Source organism: Epinephelus fuscoguttatus, linkage group LG23, assembly GCF_011397635.1.
Source record: "Epinephelus fuscoguttatus linkage group LG23, E.fuscoguttatus.final_Chr_v1".
Taxonomy (NCBI): domain Eukaryota; kingdom Metazoa; phylum Chordata; class Actinopteri; order Perciformes; family Serranidae; genus Epinephelus; species Epinephelus fuscoguttatus.
Window position 1 is genome coordinate 4,597,921 of NC_064774.1, and position 21,517 is coordinate 4,619,437.

Below are 21,517 nucleotides of genomic sequence, written 5' to 3' on the forward strand. Positions count from 1 at the left end.
AAGAACTGAAATTCAACGTGAATGCATGTTTTGTTTCATTTTTAAAAATCAAACGGAACATCATAGCTGCTTTACAGCCATGGTTTGGGCCAGGTAGCTTTGTACAGCAAGCGGAAGAATAGGAAGACAACATGAAAGTTGACATTACCATGTGCATTTTGTATCTGTTGAGACTTGAACTCACACTCTCTGACACCAAGGACCGTCCAGTACCTCACTGACTTAATCAGAAAGTGAGAATATATCGGGGTGCCAGTGGCTTAGTGGTAGAGCAGGCGCCCCATGTACAAGGCTGTTGCCACAGTGGCCTGGGTTCAGCTCCAGCCTGTGGCCTTTTTTTTTTTTTTTTAAAAGATATTTTTTGGGGCATTTTTAAGCCTTTAATTGATAGGACAGACAAGTGTGAAAGGGGGAGAGAGAGAGAGAGAGAGAGTGACATGCAGCAAAGGGCCATAGGCTGGATTCGAACCCGGGCCGCTGCGGCAACAGCCTTGTACATGGGACGCCTGCTCTACCACTAAGCCACCGACGCCCCAAGCCTGTGGCCTTTTGCCGCAAGTCACTCCCTCTCTCTCTCTCCCCCTTTCACACTTGTCTGTCCTATCCATTAAAGGCTAAAAAGCCCCAAAAATATCTTTAAAAAAAGAGAAAGTGAGAATATAGTCACCAGTCAGCCAGGTGCAGGATTTCAGCTGTCCATGTATGGAAAGGCAAACTTTAAAATGCTGCCAAAAAATTCAGTTATAAAGACAAAATTCTTAGAATTTGTCAATTTCATTGTGCTTTTTAAAAAGCAAACATTCATCAGGATTATGTGAATACTGTAAAATAGAAGATTCAGTGAACATTGTAGACACTGTAGACACTTATCCAGGCCAGCAACAGGAGACGTCCTCCTCCTCCGTGGTCTCACCTCCCATCCCAGCTCCCTGCAATAGATACAGCATAATCCACCCATAGTGTTCCAGGTTTACTCATCCATATAAGTATCAGTTTCATTCACAATATTGACTAACTATAACAAAGAACCAACTCTGTTGAATTTTGTGATTTACCTTTGCATTTGTAAACTAATTTTGCTTAAATCCAGAAACAGATAACGCCATTCAAGATACAAGTAAAAGGTTTGTTACTGTTACTTTCATAACTTCCTAAAGGTAGAGTATGCAGTATTTTCCAAATAAAAAATACTCTATTTGCAAACAGCCTCACTCAAGGTTCGCACTTCCCCACTCTCCCTCCTCTTCTCCTGCTCCGCTGCCTGTGAGTGTATGTACTACGTAATGAAGTGAATCTCTCTGGGCAGAAGCAACCTCTGAAACAGATGATTAAAACACTATTTTCTGACTTTTTCACAGTGGTCAACTTTTAAAAACACTAATAACTACTCACAAATCCACACAACTCTGCCAGATTACGTTTAAACGCGCTCTGCGTTTGCATGGCGACAAAATGATCCCCGCTTTGTACTGTGTGTCTGTGTGTGAGTCTCACGTGCTGACAGGCCTGACAAAGTGGCAATGTTTGAATGCCTGTGCGGTGATTGGCTTGGAGCTACACACACTCACACAGAAAAATGGAAAGACTTGCAACACTGTTCATGCTCCCAGTAAAAAATATTATTATATCATTGAAAGAGACAAAGACAACACGGCTACAAACACACTGCCCAAAGCTTGCCGTCCAGAAGGAGCCCAGCCAGACAGCAAAACAATGAGTAATACGGGCAGAGGGCTGAGTTTATGCAGATAAACACACCACCACACTCTTGTAGTGGGTCATAAGTGATGATTGAGAGGAATTATACAAGTCCACATATTTTTTTGTTCTGAAAACCGTGCATACTCTACCTTTCAAAATGTTAACAATGTTGTTTTGTGGAATATGTTGTTTTAGCATGTTGCAATTTTGGAATTTGTAGTCGATTAAGAAGTAAAAGGAACACAAAAAAATCCTAAAATTACTAAAATTACATTGTCTCATGTATATCACACAGTAATTTGTCTTCGTGAATAAACTGATCTTAAATGTTTAACTGATGTTTTCAGATGCCACGCAAAGGTAAAAAAAAAATGAGATCATGAAAAAGCTACATGCTGCAAAGAAAGCTGAAAAGGTCTGTCCCAATACCTCAACTGACTGCCTGAATGACAAGGAATCTTCCAAACTCTCACACTGCCCTGCCGTCCAAGGTAAAACAAGCTCTACAAAGACTTATGCAGATGTTGTTAAAGGTAACCTTGCTTCATCCTCTGCTGCCTTTGTAGATCATGCACATTCTAAAAAAGCACAAAAAGCTGACCGCTTTGGTGCTGGTAAAACTGATATCAGCACTTCTGTTGATGGATCTGGAAATGTTGGTCAAATCCCTGCTACATCATGTGCTGTTCAAGGAATCATTGCGTTGCCAACAGTTTCATTGTGGTTGTTGAGACTGTCAGGAAAAGCATACGCACGTGGAGCACTGATGATATTGACACTGTTTTAGAGAATGGAAATAATCTCCACCATAATGTGCGGCAAAACAGCAAGATAAAGTCTAAATATGGCTACATGCTTGTGACTGAACTACCTGACATCTACAGGCTGGAGAATGACACATTTTCTCTCAGTTTGAGTGTTCCTACACTCGGACAGATTGGTGTGTTTGACTATGACAATGCAGAAGCTGCCACGCAGCCTTTAGATATGGCATTACAAATGGTCTTCAGTGCTTGTTTGGTAACTCTCAAGGATTCAACATGTGCGGTCATTAGAGATGGCAGTTGGTTTGCTGTATTTGATCCTTATTCATGCAACAAAAGAGGTCTACTAGATGAAGATGGTAAAGCTGTCATTGTGTATCACAAAGACATTGCTCATATTCTTAGACACTTTGAAGAGCTTGCAGCATCATTGGGATTGACTTTTGGGGAATCGTTTGAGATTACTGGAGTGAATGTAGAAATGTTGACTCACACTGAAGAATCAACTGCAGAGCCATCTATCAGCAGCCAAGCCACCTGTCCTAAGACAGAACTTTGGAATGCTGATCTGAGACCAGATGATGACAATAAAGATAGCACTGCCAAAGAAATGACAGCAGAAGGGACTGGTAATGAGGCTGAAACCTTGAAGAATATAAGATGACTTGAGGAAAATGATAATGAAAATACACTGTTTGATTGCGATGAGAATAAAGAGACTATTGAAGAAATTTCTCTGCAGCAAACCTTGACAGATGAGTTCTTGGTTTATGGGGTTGAAACCCTGACAGATGTCAGACCATGTGAGGAAATCTGTGATGAAGTAATTGTTGTTAGTCAAAAAGAATCCAACTTGCAATTTCTTCCTATCTCTAGACAGCAGTGAGAAGAAAGCCGTGCAAAAGTGAAGATGAAAGATCTAATAGTCTCTGAAGACAGAAACTCATTCAGTTACATAGGTGAACCATGTGATACCAAGTCCATAAATGGTCATGGAAACTGCTTTTTTAGAGCCATCTCTTTTTCAATTTGTGGAGAAAAAAATCAACATAATAAAATCAGAAAAGCAGTTGTGACTCATCTGAAGCAAAATCACTTGACATTTACTCCATATTTACGAAATGAGTATTCATCAGTGGATAATTATCTGGCATCTTCTTGCATGAAGAATGTTGGCTCATGGGCTACGGAACTGGAGATTCTAGCCACAGCTGACTTATTCAATATCAACATTTATACTTACAATGCGGACAGGTGGAACTTGTACACATGTGAACAGCATGTTAGGCATGTGCCTTGAAGCACTGCAATAGAAATCATTATGAAGTTGTTACTTGTGTAAAGCATAAAAATGATTCAGCAATTTGTGCAGGAATTTGCAAAGAAGAAAATGATGGTTTTCAGCACAAAACACGATTGCAGCAAGTCACCAGATCCCAGAGACTCAAAAGGAAACCTGAAATGGACCCTGATTATGAGGCGAAACTTGAGAAAATGAGAAGAAAGTACAGAACTAATCCTGGCCATCGGGAGCAGAAACTTGAAAAAAGTAGAGAAAGTTATGCTGATCCTGACTACCAGGAACAAAAAATTTGAAAAAATGAAATGAATGAATAAAATGAAAAAAATGAGAGAAATTTACAACACAAATCCTAAACACAACAAATATAAGATTGCAAGTCATAAATCACAATATTTAAAACAAGCTGAAAATAATAAGAATATTGTTAATGCAATTAAAAACTTCTATAATATAGTTGCTAAAAATCTATATATGTTGTGTTTGTCACAGACTGTTGTTCAGAAACCAAGTCGTTCAGTGTAAAGTGGGTTCATATAGAAAGAACAGTGAAACTGCTGCATTAGCCACCAAATGTATCACAACTACATACTTGCATAAACAAAATGAAGAATGTGATGCCGAATGCAACCTCTGCAGCTGGGAGAGAGACAAATTGTGGATTTGTCGTACGTGCCATGGAAAGTTACAGAATGGTAAAATGCCTGAAGGAAGTGCTGTAAATAGTCTTCATCTAGAACCGATTCCGGTGGAGTTAAAATGCTTGAATTCTCTTGAAGAACACTTGGTAGTGTTGAATATCCCATTTATGAAACTTGTTCCTTTGCCTAAATCAGGACATAATGGGGTTCTTGGTTCTGTCATTTGTGTGTCTTCTAACATCAATGATGTCACAAGTATTCTACCAAGAGAAGAACAAAGCAATTTGATTATTAAAGTCAAGCTCAGAAGGAAATTATCATACAGAGAACATTACCAATATCAGTTTGTTAGAACAAAACATGTACAAATGGCTTTGGAGTATTTGATTAAAAACAACATGTGGTATGCAGATATAAATGTGAATGACCAATGGGTGAACCCTTTGGAGGAAAATGAATCAGCGGAAGATGAATGTGATGAAGTTGAAGACATGCCAACCGAAGGTGTATTGCAAAACACTGATATGGATGAAAATGAAGACTCGGGAATACAAATCAATGACAGTGGAGTGGATAAAGTTGAGGAGACTTTGACTTATACTGAGCAACAACAAGGAATCTTTCTGGATACATGTTTACAACCTGTTGATGTTGGCCAAGAAATTTTGGATCATCATTTTGATGACGTGTTTTGCCTCGCTCCAGCTGAAGGAAGGAATCCTGTCCATTTGTTAAAAGATGTGTCCAATGAAGCTAAATGTTTTCCATCTTTATATCCAACAGGAGGTCCAACTTTCTCTGACAAAAGACCACTAAGAATTACACTTGCAAATTATTTGAAACACAGAATCTTAAATGCTGATGGAAGGTTCGCTCAAAATATAGACTATATATTCTATGCTCAATGCATTTCTGAACTTGAACAAATTCTATCAAATGTTTCAATTGCTTTGAGGAAAGGGTCATCTAACTGCATCAGGAATGTCCCTGCAAGCATGTTGACAAATCGAAAATCTCTTCAAGAGATATTTGATCAGGGTTACGAATTCTTAAAGTCTATCCATGGTACTCCTCCTTTCTGGCAATCAGTACAAAAAGATATATTTGCGATGCTGAGACAACTAGGTTTACCATCCTGGTTCACTTGTTTCTCATGTGCTGAAATGAGATGGACAGAAATCTTGGAGACAATTATGACACAAGAAGGCATAAACAAAAATATTGATGAAATGGACTGGCTGGAAAAGAATGATTTATTGAAACGAAATCCAGTAACTGTAAACAAACTTATCCTTTCGGATGCTAACCCAATTGGTAAATAAAGGACTACTTTTATTGTATTGAATTTCAACACAGAGGATCTCCTCATGCTCATTGCCTGTTTTGGGTACAAAATGCTCCACAGATTGACAAAGACAGGGATGTTATTCAGTTTGTAGATCAATATATCACTTGCAAAAGACCATCAAATGATGCAGACTTGGAAGAGAAAGTCACAAGTGTTCAAAAACACAGCAAAAGGCATTCAAAAACATGCAGGAAAAAGGGTACAACATGTCGATTTAATTTCCCACGTGAGCCCTCTTGCAGAATGTTTATCTGCAGAAATGCTCAAGCAAATAACAATGAAAAGGAGTCCAAGGATGCTTCAAATATGACTAAACGACGATGACATTGAAGCCCAACTGCTTTTCAGGGTGCTATATAAATTAAATAAACTTAAACTTAAGCCTTAACAACAGGAGAATTTTTTTGAAAAAATTGGAATATCTCAAGGACAGTTGGAAAAAGCTCATGCCAGACTAAGCAATAAAACCAGTATTGTTCTCAAAAGAGAGACAAATGCTCTGTGGATAAATCAATATAACAAAAATCTCTTACGGGCCTGGAATGCAAACATGGATATCCAGTATGTGATAGATGCTTATTCTTGTGTTGTATATATCATATCATACATTTCAAAGGCTGAGAGAGAAATGGGATTGCTACTGGAGCGTACCCAAAAGGAGGCAAGAAATCAAGAAAACCATGATGCAAGACAAGCCTTGAAAGAACTCGGTACAGTCTATCTCCACAACAGAGAAGTGTGTGCTCAAGAAGCTGTATACAGATTGACTGGCATGCCGCTTCAAAAAATGCTCATGGAAGGTACGTTTCATTCCAAAATCTTGTGAAAATGAGTAAACCCCTCCACCTTTTGCAACAACAGACCCAAGAGGGAACCACTGATGAAAAAGAACTGTGGATGGTCAGCTTGTCAGACAGATATCGAAATAGAACAAACACTCTAAACTTTGAAAACCTGTGTCTTGCAAGCTTTGCCTCAGAATACAGGGAGTTGTCAAAGTCCGAAGTAAATCGGAGCCAGATGAAAAAGGATGAAAACATTGTGAAACTGAAGGGGGACTTTGGCTATGTTAGAAGAATAACTGCAACTCAACCTGCTGTTGTCAGATGCATGACACTGTCTCTGATGAAAGACCCTGAAATGTATTATCAAAGTATATTACAGCTTTTCTTACCGCATCAAAGTGATTCTGATCTGAAACCACTGCCTTTTGAGTCATATGAAGACTACTATAAACTTGGAAGAACTACACATCATAATGGGAATGATCATTCAGTCCAGTCTATAGTTGATGAAAATAGATGTCTTTTTGAAAAAGAATCTGATAAAATGGATGAGCTTAAAGAGATGATTGAAAAATGTGGGGAGTTGGAAGATGTCTGGGCACAGATATGTCCTGAATCTGAGCTCAACCGTTTGGAATGCCAAGAGATCCTACCAAACCAAAAGCAAGACTTGGATGAAGAGGGAAATTTGGAGATGATTCCTGATCTAATGACAAATTCTAATGTGGCAGCTGTTACTGAAAAGAGCAGATGTGAGATACCAAGAGAGGATGCACTAAATCTCTTACGATCATTGAATGACTTGCAACGGAAGGCCTTCTACCAAATAAGACAGTGGTGTGTGGCTAAAAAGAATGGTGATGATCCTGATCCGTTCTATGTTTTCATAACAGGCTCTGCAGGAACTGGAAAAAGTAATTTTGTAAAAACAATACAATATGAGTGCTCAAGGATTTTGCAACAGACGACAGAGAATCCAGATGATGTTACTGTTCTTCTAACAGCCCCAACAGGTGTAGCAGCTTATAACACTGGAGCTACAACAATTCACAACACATTTCATATCAGTACTCATAGTAAGCTACCTTATCAACCGCTTGGTGAAGAGCAAATCAACACACTGAGAACAAAACTACGTAACGTAAAAATACTGATCATGGATGAAATTTCAATGGTTGACCATAAACTTCTGTCTTACATTCATGGACGTCTCAGACAAATAAATCAAACAGGAGAATATTCACCATTTGGAAAGGTATCTATCATTGCTGTAGGTGATTTCTATCAGCTCCCTCCTTGCAGAAACCGTCCACTTTTATGTTCCATCGCATGTGGTTGACTTGTGGGCAGATAATTTTACGATGATTGAACTTCAAGAAATTGTCAGACAAAAAGATGCATCATTTGCTGAATTGCTGAACAGAATAAGGAGGCAAAAGAAGGGTGAACCATTGCTGGAAACTGATGTCCAAATGTTGAAACAATGTGAAACAGGAGAAGAAAAAAAATGCCATTCATACTTTTGCAACAAATAAAGAAGTTGACAGATTCAATGCAGAAATGCTTAGTAAAACCTGTGATGACATAATGGAGATTCAAGCTCAAGATTTTGAAAGAAATACTAAAACAGGAAGATTGGAAAAGAAAATACGCCACCACTCAAATGTATTCAACACCTGTTTGAAGAAATCTTTTTCTTTGGGCATAGGTGCTCGTGTCATATTGGTTAAGAATATCTGCGTGTCAGATGGTTTGACAAATGGAGCCTTTGGAACTGTTGATTACATTGACTGTCATCTTGATGAATGCTCTCCTGAAGTGATTTATATTATTTTTGATAACCCAAAAATTGGACAAAAGCAAAAATCAAAAGTAATTTGCATGTCCTGTATCCCACAAAACGCAACACCTATAATGCCAGAAGAAGATCAAGTCAATAACCATGGGGGCAAAAGAAGACAATTTCCCCTTCGTTTGTCCTACAGTTGTACTGTGCATAAAATGCAAGGTTTAACAGTGGACAATGCAGTTGTTTCTCTAAAGAAAATATTTGCACCTGGACAAGCTTATGTTGCTTTAAGCAGAGTACGGGCCATTGAAGGATTAATTATTCAAGATTTCAAAGAATCTGCAATTTATTGTGTTGAAAAAATTCAAGGAGCAAAATGCCACAGTTCATTGAAGTGAAACATGATTCTGCACCAATACAACAGTCTTTTAAACTGGTTCTACATAACATCCAAAGTTTGAAAGCGCACATTAAAGATCTGATTGCTGATGATCAATTAATTGATGCAAATTGTATCTGTCCTCTGTTCAAGAGGAATTTGACATGTCTTATCAATGATTTGGAGATGGAAGATGGTGGTAAAATCATAATGGGAGATTTCAATGATAATATTTTGACTTCATCATCAATTCTGAATATGATGAGTAAATATGGTTACAGGCAACATGTTTTAAATGTTACTACTGAGGATGGCACTCTGATTGATCATATTTATATGAAATCTGTGCAGAATGTTGACATAGCTGTAATGCCAACATATTACAGTTTTCACAATGCAATTTCTTTAACATTTTTTGAGTAATGAGTAAAAAAGGAATCTCATATTCGCACATATTCATGTGCACATGAATTGAATTGTTGTAATCCTGAATTAATCCAAAGTGTAGATGTTGTTGTGAAATCTACCAAGTCCTGTAAAGTAATTTAAATCCTGTATGTGTATCATTTGGTAAGTATAAAAGTAGACCAAGTGGTGTTTTTAAATATTTTGTTGTTGCTTTTTTCTGTGATTTATTCATTTGGAAATAAAGACTAAAAGGTCCACATGATAAATTGAGTGTCCATTGTGTAGTGGTTTCCGTTGATGCAAAAGAGTATTTTGTGAATTCATCCTATTGTTGAACCATTTTTACTGTTCAATTGTTGTAGTGCAATTTTCAGATGATGTAACACGACTCACAAAATCAGATCAATAACGACCTATACTATAAACTTTACCAGGTATGTTGGTTGTGTGGTTGCCTGGGGGGGAAAAAATTGCATTTACTTCTTGGATATTTTAGACAACTTGAGACCTTCTCTTATAGTGTATATAAGTTTTCAAGACATCTTTGATCCAAGGTTAAGACTTTTAATCTGCCATTGCACTACCTTATACAAAAAGAACAGTTTTTCCTAACAAAGAGGTGCTCATCCCATAACTGAGAAAAAGTCAGTTTTAGAGCATCGAACTCCTAGGTGGAATTCATTGATAAAAGTGTTTTTAGGACAGAAGCTACCTTTCAGAAAGGATTGGTGAGACTTGCCAAATTACTCTTTCTAAATCCCATACTGATGTTTCTTTTTTATAAATATGTTTGTTATTCTGTTCCCTGTAGCTTCGATAACATTGTTAAACACTGATGTCTGACCCAGCACTAAACCAGCAGCTCAATGGTCCCTTTCTTAAGAAGTCACAATCTATTTCATCACAAAACACTGAATGTGTGGTATATGTAAAAGCCCATGTGAAAAATGTAATATGCACACAGACTAAAACAAAGCATATCACAACATAGAAGTTACATCATATAATTATGGCATGCCCTTCAAATTGTGGATGAGTGGCTGAAGTGATCACACTCATAATATACAAAGGGAGAAAAAAACTCAAGAACAAGGAAGTAAGAATAACATTAACTGCTAGCAATTATGTACAAACTGGCCTGATCTTGCTTAAAGCTAAACATTATCCATGGTGACAAAGATGAAAACATTTTTTAAAATGTAAAAGTAGCTATTGGATAGACTCTGCATATTGACTGATAGCTAAGCTAAATAAACAGGGAAAAGAGACAAGGGATAACAGAGAAAAGTGTTGATAAAGGGTATTCGTCTCTCCACGAACCTGCCTGGATCATAATTATTTTAACCTTGGTAGTCTCTAATCCACATAGCATGATGCCTGAATATTACATTAAAGTATTGTATGTTGTGTCTCCATCTGCTGGTGGGCCATCATGATAAGAGCATACATGCTTAATATGAAGTTTATTCCACTACAGAAGAGACCTGATGATCCCCTAAAATAAGTGGGGAAAAAGTGGATATATGGATATTGGTATTGGCCAAATAAACTGTTTTATATTGGCATGTTGGATATTGGCGATAAATCCAATATGGCGTATTCCTACTTTTTATTTTATCGACTATAAATTATTAATTTTATCATCATATGGTCTGGTGTAGTCGGGGTTTTTTTTTTTTGTTTTTTTAATTTGCTTCTTTTTATCGTATCCACACATAATCATCTCTTCCACATTATATTTGTTGAAGTTGTCAGAAAACCAGATAAAACCTTAACCTCTGTTTCTGTCTGAGCCAACGAGACAAACTTTCATGTGTTTGCTGCCGTGTCAGCCACGGTCCAGAGAGACGACAATGATCTGTCAACCACCCCCAAAAAAGCCTCTCAGAATCTAGAGAGTTCACACAAGTCAGCTAAACTGATGTGACAAAAACACATCTGCTGAAAAAAGCAAGGTGTTTGCACTCCTGAATTCAGCACCAAGAAGTGTCAGTGAAACTGTGGAGCTGATCCTGAGGAGCGTCTGAGCTTTAGTAGTGAGACTGTGACAGGAGCAAAGACCAACACCAGGAACTTTAATCCCACTGCAGAGTCTACAAACTATTTTTATTAAAGGCTGAACTCATCTGATGATATGGACATTACAATCCTCCACACACAAACAAACAGGCTTCAACTCAACTTCTGTCTCTGTACCTCCAACAAGAGTCAAAAAGAAGAAGAGCTGCGCCCTGCTGAGCCTCCGTCTTTATACAGGTGGAGCTCAGCAAGAAAAACTCAGCTGTCTTCTACATGTGGACAAACACAGGGCACATGCAAGACACTGGATAAGACATCAAATATGTTACACATGATAACATACATCATATTAATCTGGTATTTAACTTGTTGATGATGCTCAGAGCTCAGAAGACTTTGGTGTCCTGATGTCATCAACAGGAGCAAACAGTCTGAGCTGGAAACCTGAACATTGTGGAGGAGTTTTCATGTCCCTGTCATACTGGGAGCTGTGGTGTCCCAGCCGTTGCTCCTGGTCGGGTCTTGAGACGCAAAGTGGTCCAAGGGGAGGGGCCAGACTAACAGTGAGTTAACAGACCCTGATGGACCAGACCTGGAGCACCTCGCCATGACAACACAAACAGAGCCCCCTTCTGGAGGCAGGCTAGAGAGGGAAGCTGCACACGGGACCAAAAATCAGTCAAGTCACTAAACATTTCATTCAGCATGTTGAGTCAGCGTCTGAGACTGCAGAGCCTGTCTGTGATAGAGGTCTCAGGCTGATGCAAATACTTTGATCACAGCCATGGTAAGAGGCATCAGTATCAGTTTTCAAATGCTTATTTGGTCAATCAGCCTGTATATATCTACATGGACTTGACTCATGGGGCTCGGTGGGGCACAGTCCCAAAGATCAACATGGAGTCACCATCCTGTGGGAGGTCGCAGAGATACGCTTCAGGGTCGGGTGCATTGTGAGCCGCAACATTGCCCCGGACAGTTGCATGATTGATTTTGAAAAGTTTGTGGTCAGCTCTCACACATGGGAGTCGTACAGGGAGGAATCTGGTGGTCCAACATAGGGTTACAGTTGAAATAAAAAACAGATAAAAATAATCAAAGACAAAAGTAAGATATCAACACAGCTATCAAGGAATGGGGAGGAAGCAGTAGGAAGATTTTTGCCTGGCCCTGAAAATGTCCAAAACAATGCAGGATAAACACATTTGTGGGCTTTAATGTCACTACCAACATTGGTCACATCAGGACGGGTTCTCTCTGGTGTGAACACGTTGGTGGATTTCCAGGTAATACCGTTCGATAAAAGCTTTCTCACACTAGTCACAGCTGTACGGGTTCTCTCCTGCATGCCGGCATTGGTGGGTTCTCAATTGACTGCACCGGGCAAATAATCTTCCACATTGGTCACACCAGTACGGCTTCTCTCCTGTGTGAATACGTTGGTGGCATTTTAAGGCTCCTGACAGTGCAAAGGCTTTGCCACATTGATCACAGCTGTAGGGTTTCTCTCCTGTGTGAATACGTTGGTGGCGTTTTAAGGATCCTGACTGTGCAAATGCTTTACCACACAGATCACAGCTGTACGGTTTCTCTCTTGTGTGAATACGTTGGTGGCTTTTTAAGACCCCTGACTGCGCAAAGGCTTTGCCACATTGGTCACAGCTGTATGGTTTCTCCCCTGTGTGAATATGTTTATGAGAAATTAAGGTTCCTATTTGGGAAAACTTTTTCCCACATTGATCGCACCTGTATGGTTTCTCTCCTGTGTGACTGCGTTGATGGGTTTTCAAGTCACGTGACTGTGTGAAAGCTTTGCCACACTGATCACACCTGTACGGTTTCTCTCCTGTGTGACTGCGTTGGTGGGCTTTCAAGTTACGTGATTGTGTGAAAGCTTTGCCACATTGATTACAGCTGTACGGTTTCTCGCCCGTGTGACTGAGTTGATGGGTTTTCAAGCTACGTGAGCATGTGAAAGCTTTGCCACATAGACCACACCTGTATTGTTTCTCTCCTGTGTGAATACGTTTATGAGATATTAAGGTTCCTATTTGGGAAAACTTTTTCCCACATTGGTTGCACCTGTATGGGTTCTCTCCTGTGTGACTGCGTTGATGGGCTTTCAAGTTACTTAACCATTTGAAAGCTTTGCTACATTGATCACAGCTGTACGGTTTCTCTCCTGTGTGAATACGTTGGTGGCGTTTTAAGGTCTCTAACTGTGCAAAGGCTTTGTCACATTGATCACAGCTGTACGGTTTCTCTCCTGTGTGAATACGTTGGTGGCGTTTTAAGGCCCCTGACCGTGCAAAGGCTTTGCCACATTGATCACACCTGTATGGTTTCTCACCAGTGTGAATATGTTTATGAGATATTAGGGTTCTGATTTGGGAAAACTTTTTCCCACATTGCTCGCACATGTAAGGTTTCTCTCCTGTGTGACTGCGCTGATGGTCTTTCAACTTACTTGGGCATGTGAAAGCTTTGCCACATTGATCACAGCTGTACAGTTTCTTTCCTGTGTGAATTCTTTGGTGAGTTTTAAGGGATGTGTGTTGCGAAAAAGTTTTCCCACATTGGTCACAGCAGTGCAGCGTTTCTGCAGTATGAACACAGTGGTGACTTTTTAAGCTACGTAGAGTGGTGAAAGCTTTCTCACATTGATCACAGCTAAACAGTTTCTCTGCTGTGTCAGTGTCTTGTTTTCTTGAGGTCCCTGACTCTGTGAAATCCTTCCCACTTTGGAAAAAACTGGACAGTTCCCCTTCAATGTGAATGCGTTGATGGGCTTTGAGGGCACTGCAGCGCAAAAATGTTTTCTCACATTGGTCACAGCTGTATGGTTTCTCTCCAGTTTGAACTCTTTGATGAATTTTTAACGATCCAGATGTTGTGAAGGATTTGTCACGGTGGTGACGTATGAGTTCCTCTCTTCCTCTCTGTTCCTATAGCAACAAACAGAAAAAGAGTTACTGAGTTGTCACGGTGCAGCGAGCCAACTAAAACCATAAATAACATTTAAAGCATGTCTGCCAAACATAACCCACAATGTCTGACTAATGCATTACCACCAACAAATGTTATGATAAATAACTTACAGAATAGTTTTTATTTAGGTTTTGGCTTTTTGATAGGAATTGATACCAATACTACTTATCAATGCGACTCTCACTGATACTTCTCTCCATAATTTAGTGGTTTAGTGGTTTTGGGTTGGACCTGAGATTCTTGACTTGTGCTCATGTCTCCCCCATGACTGTACAGGCTAACCGCCACACCAAAGTCTTTTCTCATTTTCTTTAAATATTTATCAGTTACTTTTCATAACCCACATAAACCATTTGTCATAAATCAGACCAGACTGCTTTCACTGACTTAACAAGGGCAGCATCTACAAACCCGACACAGTGGGTGGCGCTACATAAGCTTGTGCCAGTCCAGTTTGAAAATTTTCCAACCGGTTTGATTTAAAGCCAAATATCTAACCGAACTGATATATCGATTTATATACCTGCCTCGTCTTTCTAAACTAGACCATGGCTTTAAGGTTCATAATAAAACGTTATGAAAGCAGATGTCTTGGGTTACAAACAACAGGAGGTGATATCATTAATTCACAGGAGGAATCGATAAGGGAATCAATAAAGAATCGGATCGATAAGCAGAATCGATAATGGCATTAATATCAATAAAATCCTATCAATTCCCATCCCTAGAGACAAACTAAACAAAACACTTGTAGGCTCCTCCACTTCATTTAAAAACATACATAAACCTTATTAAGTTGTCATAATGCATGTTTCAATGCAAGATAAGTTGAAAAGACACAGCGCTGAAGGACCATCTCCAGAGTGTTAGTACGAGCTAATTAGCAGCAGCGGCTAACATCCAACACCGAGCTTTTAAAAGGCTCGCCTCTGTCGTTGAACGTATTAATAACCGTTCGCCATGTGGTGCTACAGTTAGACATTATTTGTGTCGTTACCTCTCTGACTGTGTGTGCGTGTCTGAGCTGAGTGTTAATGTGTGAGGTGAATCAACAGTAGCTGTAGGCTGGTGTATGATGGGATGTTGAGACGGCGCCTGGCGTGACGATATAAACATGTGATCCAGAAGATGTAAGGCGGAGCTGCTGATGTTGATGTTCATCAGCTGTCAGTGTTTGTCTGTTAGTAGAGACTCCACTCTGCAGTGTAGTTTATACAGAGAATTACACAGTAACACTGGGCTTCATCATCATCATCATCATCATCATCCTCCTCCTCTGTCTTAACGTTAACGTTACATTTAATACTGATTAAAATGTGTCAAATGAAGTCAGTTTGATTTGGTTCGGTCAGAGCTGTGGAATATTAAAATGAGCCTTTCTGACCCTCAGGTGTACATTAGGCCCGTTTCCACTGAAGAAGTTCCTGGTACTATTTGGGGGGCACTACTACAGGAACGTCCTCTCGCTCGGCCCTCTCAACCGCCGTGTCTCCACTGAGAGACCGGAGTAGGAGGAAGGTTCCTGTAAAGTTACTGTGCTCTGGATGTGACATAATCGTTCTGCGACCATTTTGACCAGGGCGACGTAGGGACGTAGTTAGCTGTTAGCCATTAGTGGTGTCTCTAATAACTCAGTAACTCAAACGGTCCGTGAAAAAAATATTTTTTCCAGTGGATGTCTCAGTTACAACATGATTAAGCTAACTGGAGTAGTTTCATGTTGTATCCAACAACGGGAGACTTTTAACAGATGACGTCCTGATGTGAGTTTTGCTGCTGCTGTTAGCTGTCCCTACCGGCTGCAGCCACTACTGATGACCTACCAATGTGTAGATATTTACACCAAATCACAAAGTTTGGTCCTGTTGAGATAAATGCCTTAATTGCTCCTCCGAATGTGAACAAGATGGCTAATGCTAACCAGGCTGCTAGCTGAGTGGGTACCGGACTTCCAGACCACGACTACAACCTGTTAGCTCTCAAGGAGGCATGTGATGATGAAGACATCGACACGATGGAGGAAGATTTTGCTAAAAGTCTGCACAAGCACACAAGATTACTAGGGATATAAAATATTGAACCATTCGGTCCGCCCCGCACGGTCTCTGTGTCTACATGGTCGCGTGTTTACCATCCTCCTCTGCTCTCTGTATCACAGACACGTGCGCACAGACAGAGACAAGCACATAAGAGTGCGGCTTGGGCCGCATTTTCCTGACCGACAGTTATAACCGAGCCCGGCCAGAACCCCTACTAAATACACAGTCTGTGGAGCGGAGCCTGTGTTGCGTTCAGGCGTTGTCACATAAAAACAAATTCCATCACTTGATTAGGCAACACAGCAGCATGTCAAGTGATACTGGAATTTGTTTACAACAAAATGCAGTTTTTGCTGACAAGCAAAATAAAGACATAATCTTGGGGGGGAAATTATTCTCTTTACGCATAAAACACGTACCGAAACAGAACCAAAACCGTTGCCCAAAAACTGAGGTACGGACCGCACCGTGGGCTGCCTGTACCGGTGCACCTCTAACCATTACCCAGTCCCAATCCCAAAAAAGCAAGAAAAAAGGACCCAAACAAGCAGCCAGATGATCTTCGATGCGATCCAAGCCCTAATTACGAGATCTGATGATCAAGATGAACGACTCAAAGTCTTTAAATTTCGGATGGAAGCCAATACTCAAGCCATAAAAGTAAATAAAGATGAGATCGGTAAAATGAAAGAAGAAATAATGTGCCTGAAAAAGGAAAACATCTCCTTGAGACAGGCGTGTTTGGAGCATGCCAGATACAAAAGAAGATGGGACCTCAGGCTAATAGGTCTTCCTGAAAAAGAAGAAGAAAACACAGGAGAGGTGGTGATTGGAATCCTTACCCGGGTGATTCCACTGTCAGTGGATAAACTACGTGAGACAGTAGGGATGTAACGGTACACAAAAATCTCGGTTCGGTACGTACCTCGGTACACAAGTCACGGTTCGTTTTTGTTCGGTACAGTAATGAAAAAAATAGACAACTATTAAATATCTTTTACTTATTGGTAACCTTATTAAAACATACCACCACAGCAGTTAATTGTTTTTACACAATTTCTGAATGAAACAAATATATATAAAATCCTGCTTTTTCACATTGTTTGAATGAAAATAGAAATATAAAAGTGAAAAGTAAAATCCTGCTGTTTTTTTAACACATTTTTTGAATGAAAAATATAAATATACATTTCTGCTTTAACAGTTTTACTCAATTAAAATAAAAAGTATAGTGCAGCTGGTCAGCTTTAAAGCCTGTTCAGATTCAGTTTTACTAGGAACTTACTTAGCTTTCCCACTTTGTTAAAGTGCAGCAAGCAAAACATGCTTATATCTAAAGTGCAGCTTAAACAATTTTACTCAACTCCAGTGGCGTTGGTTATTTCTTTAGCGTGATGGTCAGGGAAACGCTCTCTTTTTAAACGACGACGATATCGTAGTTTGCACCAGATTGCTTTTTCTAGTCGTGCCGGTTAATGTTCAAACTCGGGTGGCGTCGCTTTAGATGTGTTAGCATGTTAGACATGTTTCCAAGTACATACCCGACTGCTGTTCTGCAGTGGCGGCACACTGCTTTTGTCTTGTCAACTTGTTTATTTCCATCTTCGTATTTTACCCTGAATCCAAAGTGTTCCCAAACGGAGGACTTAAGGTTTTCGGGTGGGTCTTCAGGTTCGTCAGACACACTTGCCATGTTGTCAAAATGCAAGAATGCGCTGCACAAAGTGAAAACGGAGATTTACGGTCGGACTCGGTCCGTCACTCAATTATGTTCGTCGGGGAACTAGATATTTTAAATGGTTTGGATTGCAAAAACGGAATTAAAATAAAACAAAATAAAATAAAATAATATCCTGCACCCAATAATTCAGTACAGGGTCGTGCTAAACCGAAAGTCGCGTACCGAACGGTACGACATAAATACATGTACCGTTACGGCCCTATGTATCAGTGGACACAGTACATCGCTTGGGAAAGAAGAATGACGCCACCACCAACAAAATGCCCAGACCAATAATCATACAGTTCACAATGCCAACTATTCAAGATGAGATATGGAAAAAATCAAGAGAGGCGAGAGTCTGCAAAGAGACGAACATTCAGTTCAAGGAGGACTTTTCAAAGGAGGATCGTGAAGCCCCGGCTAAGGTGTGGCCCAAGGTGCAAGAAGCCAGAAGAAATGGGAAAAGAGCCTTTCTCAAAGAAGGCTACGCACTCATTGAGGGACACAGAATTGACCCATAACTGATATTTTCAGCAAGGTAATATTCAAGCACTTTGTCAAAATATACATGGTTTCATTACAAGTATATTTGATGAGAATTTAAACTGATAATACTTCATAAGACAAAATTTAAAGCCCAATAAGTTGCTATGGTTATGTTCTAAGGGCAACATATTTCATTCCTGCATTAGAAGCAAGTTAAAGACATATTGAAAACAGTTACATTATAGATTATGTCTATTTCTTTTTGATCTTTGAATGTTCGGGGGTTAAAAACAGTGTTAAGTGAAAAGCAATCTTTTTATTTTGCAAGGAACAAAAATCAAAATGGGTTTTCTTACAAGAGACTCATTCTGTTATGACTGACGAAAAGTTTTGGAAAGGTCAGTGGGGCGATTCTGCTTTTTTTGCACATGGAACTTCTTATTCAGCTGGAGTAATGGTATTATTTAACAGGTTTCCAGGCATGATAATTGACAATCAAACAGATACATAACGTCATTGGTTAATGGTAGTAGTAGAGATAAATGACAAATGTTACATAGCTGCGGACAGGGACATGTTTGCAGAACTAGGTAAACTTGTGAATGATTGGAAAATAACCTACACTTCAGATCAAGTGATAATGGGTGGAGACTTCAACATAGTTGAAATGTGATTTGGAGATTTCAAAACTGCCTATTAAGTTGTCAGATTTCCATGAACAGGTACTGCATTACTGGAAAATGATATAGACCCATAATTTCACACCACATGGCTCCACCTTGTGGAATAATAGAACCATTACAATTAGTAAGAAAACCTTGTTTAAAAAAAGAATGGTATGAGAAAAAAGTGTTATATGTTGTTGACTTGATGGATGAACATGGCCATTTTATTCAATGTGATTCATTTGTAGAGAAGTTTCATTTAAAATGCTCCGTCAGAGAGTTCAGTCCAATTTGTAAAGCCATTCCACTTCCTTTCAAACACATGACACAAAGCACTCTTACATATTCGCATGTGGTTATTAAGTTGCCTGAAATAAAGATTGATGAAGTGTATGTTGGTGCTAAGAAATGTAATAACAAAGTCATTGCTAATGTTTTGAAATGCAAATTGTTTTCTGATTTTCAAAAGTAAGAATAATCCATAATGGGAACATTTTAATTAATAAATGTTTCCATTATCTTAAATGGCCAATTTCATCAAAAGTAAAAGACATTCACTTTAGAATTGTAAACAATGTTTATCCAGCTGCTGAAACTTTACCACAAAGATTTCATTTTCAAGTAAATCCTTATGTGTATTTTGTTCAAGAGAACCTGAAACTATTGAGCATTTATTTTTTATCATGGGTAAATATGATATACACCATTGCAAACGGAAAACTGTAAAGCCTCCATATTTTGCTTTAAAAATGAACTGAAGAATTATTTATCGTCCATTAAGATATGATCTAAAAATAATCAGTCCCTTAAAGACCTGTATGAAGTCATGTTTAAGTCTCTTACATTTTCATTTCATCCTTGCTGCTGTTCATTTTCTTGAAATCTCCAACGAGCCTATTGTTTCTTCTGCGAGCTCTCGCGAGAACACGCGACGCACTGCGCGGGAAAATACCCTGCAACACAGACCGTCTCAAGTGTTTCTTTACTCTGAGTGAGTTAAAGATGAAAACAGGAAACACGGAGACATAAAAACCTTTTTGCTTTGTTACATTTCCTTTCTCCAGATGTGATGTGGAGCCAGAGAATGAGCGGATGATCCACGGAGCCTCGAGACTCTTCCTCGTGTCTTTAGTGTGGCTGCTGTCAAGCCCTTTTTATCCATGACGTCATCAACACTCACCTCAACATCGCTGCTATCAGAGGACGAGCCTGCTGCTTGTCTTCTCCGGACCTTGTTGCTCCGGTGCTCCGGGTTCTGCTTGTCCTCCTCCATTCCGCTCCTCTACTGCTCCTCCTGCTCCTAATCTTCTTCTTCTTCTTTCTTCTTTTTTCGTTTAATGGCGGAGCAAGCAACGTTCAGGTGCATACCGCCACCTACTGTACAAGAGTGTGTAGCGTCATATCCCCACCTCTAGATTCTACCCATCAACTGGGTCTCTTTCAGATAGCTGAATAATGCTTTCCTTACAACTTGGATCTTTTCTCTTTCCCCTTCAGTTCCTAGAATCCCAGCCATACTCCAGTCCTGCTGCGCTGCTCTGACTTTCCTCTGCAGCCTCTCTCTCTCTGAAGCATACTTTAGACAGTGTATTAAAATATGTTCCACATTTTCCTTCACACCACATCTCTCACGCTTGTCAGTATTCTTTTTCCCAATTAAATTCATTGTGTCATTCAGACCAGTATGACCAACTCGAAGCCTCATCATGATTTCTTCTCTTCTGTTCCCTTCTTTAAAGATTTTTGTTATAACTGATTTTTGTATGTTGTGATATTTTCTTCCTTTATGATCATCTTCCCATCTTTTCTGCCAAATTTCCTTGCCTATCACCCTTATCATTTTTTTTACCCTCTCCTTTTCCATAAGGTATTGTGATTATTATGTTCTTTTCCAGAGCCCTTTTTGCTAGGTTATCACTGCTCCTCCTCTCTCGTGGACTCTGATCAAAGAGCATGGATACCAAGAGGCGAAGCTCCGTTGAATTTCTGCCAACAGCCACTAGGGGCGCTAACGCCATTTTGGACTGTTGAGCTTGGACTGTTGCGCCCAGATAACATGCAGGATGTCAAGGAGAGAGGAGAAAAAAGTAAAAGAAAACAGTGTAGTGCAATTAACTGCAACAACTATCAGTGGAGCAACCCGCACCTGGCCTTCCACCGTTTCCCGAAGGATCCCGACAGAGGTGTACGTTTTAAAGTGTTTTAATATCAATTTAATAGGCCAGTTTTCGTGGGAAGATATATGTATACAGTACAGGCCAAAAGTTTGGACACACCTTCTCATTCAATGCGTTTTCTTTATTTTCATGACTATTTACATTGTAGATTCTCACTGAAGGCATCAAAACTATGAATGAACACATGTGGAGTTATGTACTTAACAAAATAAGGTGAAATAACTGAAAACATGTTTTATATTCTAGTTTCTTCAAAATAGCCACCCTTTGCTCTGATTACTGCTTTGCACACTCTTGGCATTCTC

At 39.5% G+C, this 21,517-nt stretch overlaps 1 protein-coding gene and 1 pseudogene across 4 annotated transcripts in view; both read right to left on the reverse strand.

Annotated features, from left to right (window-relative positions):
* The window catches only part of LOC125883744 (zinc finger protein 239-like), a 128,580-nt gene that overhangs the window by 89,324 nt on the left and 17,739 nt on the right, over positions 1-21,517 (reverse strand). For 3 of the 4 annotated variants that reach the window (XM_049568257.1, XM_049568256.1, XM_049568255.1), the window contains exon 2: positions 12,881-14,079. In XM_049568257.1, coding sequence (XP_049424214.1) covers positions 12,881-14,079 — 1,199 coding nt within the window. Of the gene's footprint in view, positions 1-12,880; positions 14,080-20,215; positions 20,332-21,517 lie in introns of those variants that run through there. The other variant, XM_049568265.1, reaches the window with a different exon arrangement.
* Positions 1-21,517, reverse strand: part of LOC125883756 (zinc finger protein 501-like) — a 93,280-nt pseudogene that overhangs the window by 15,044 nt on the left and 56,719 nt on the right.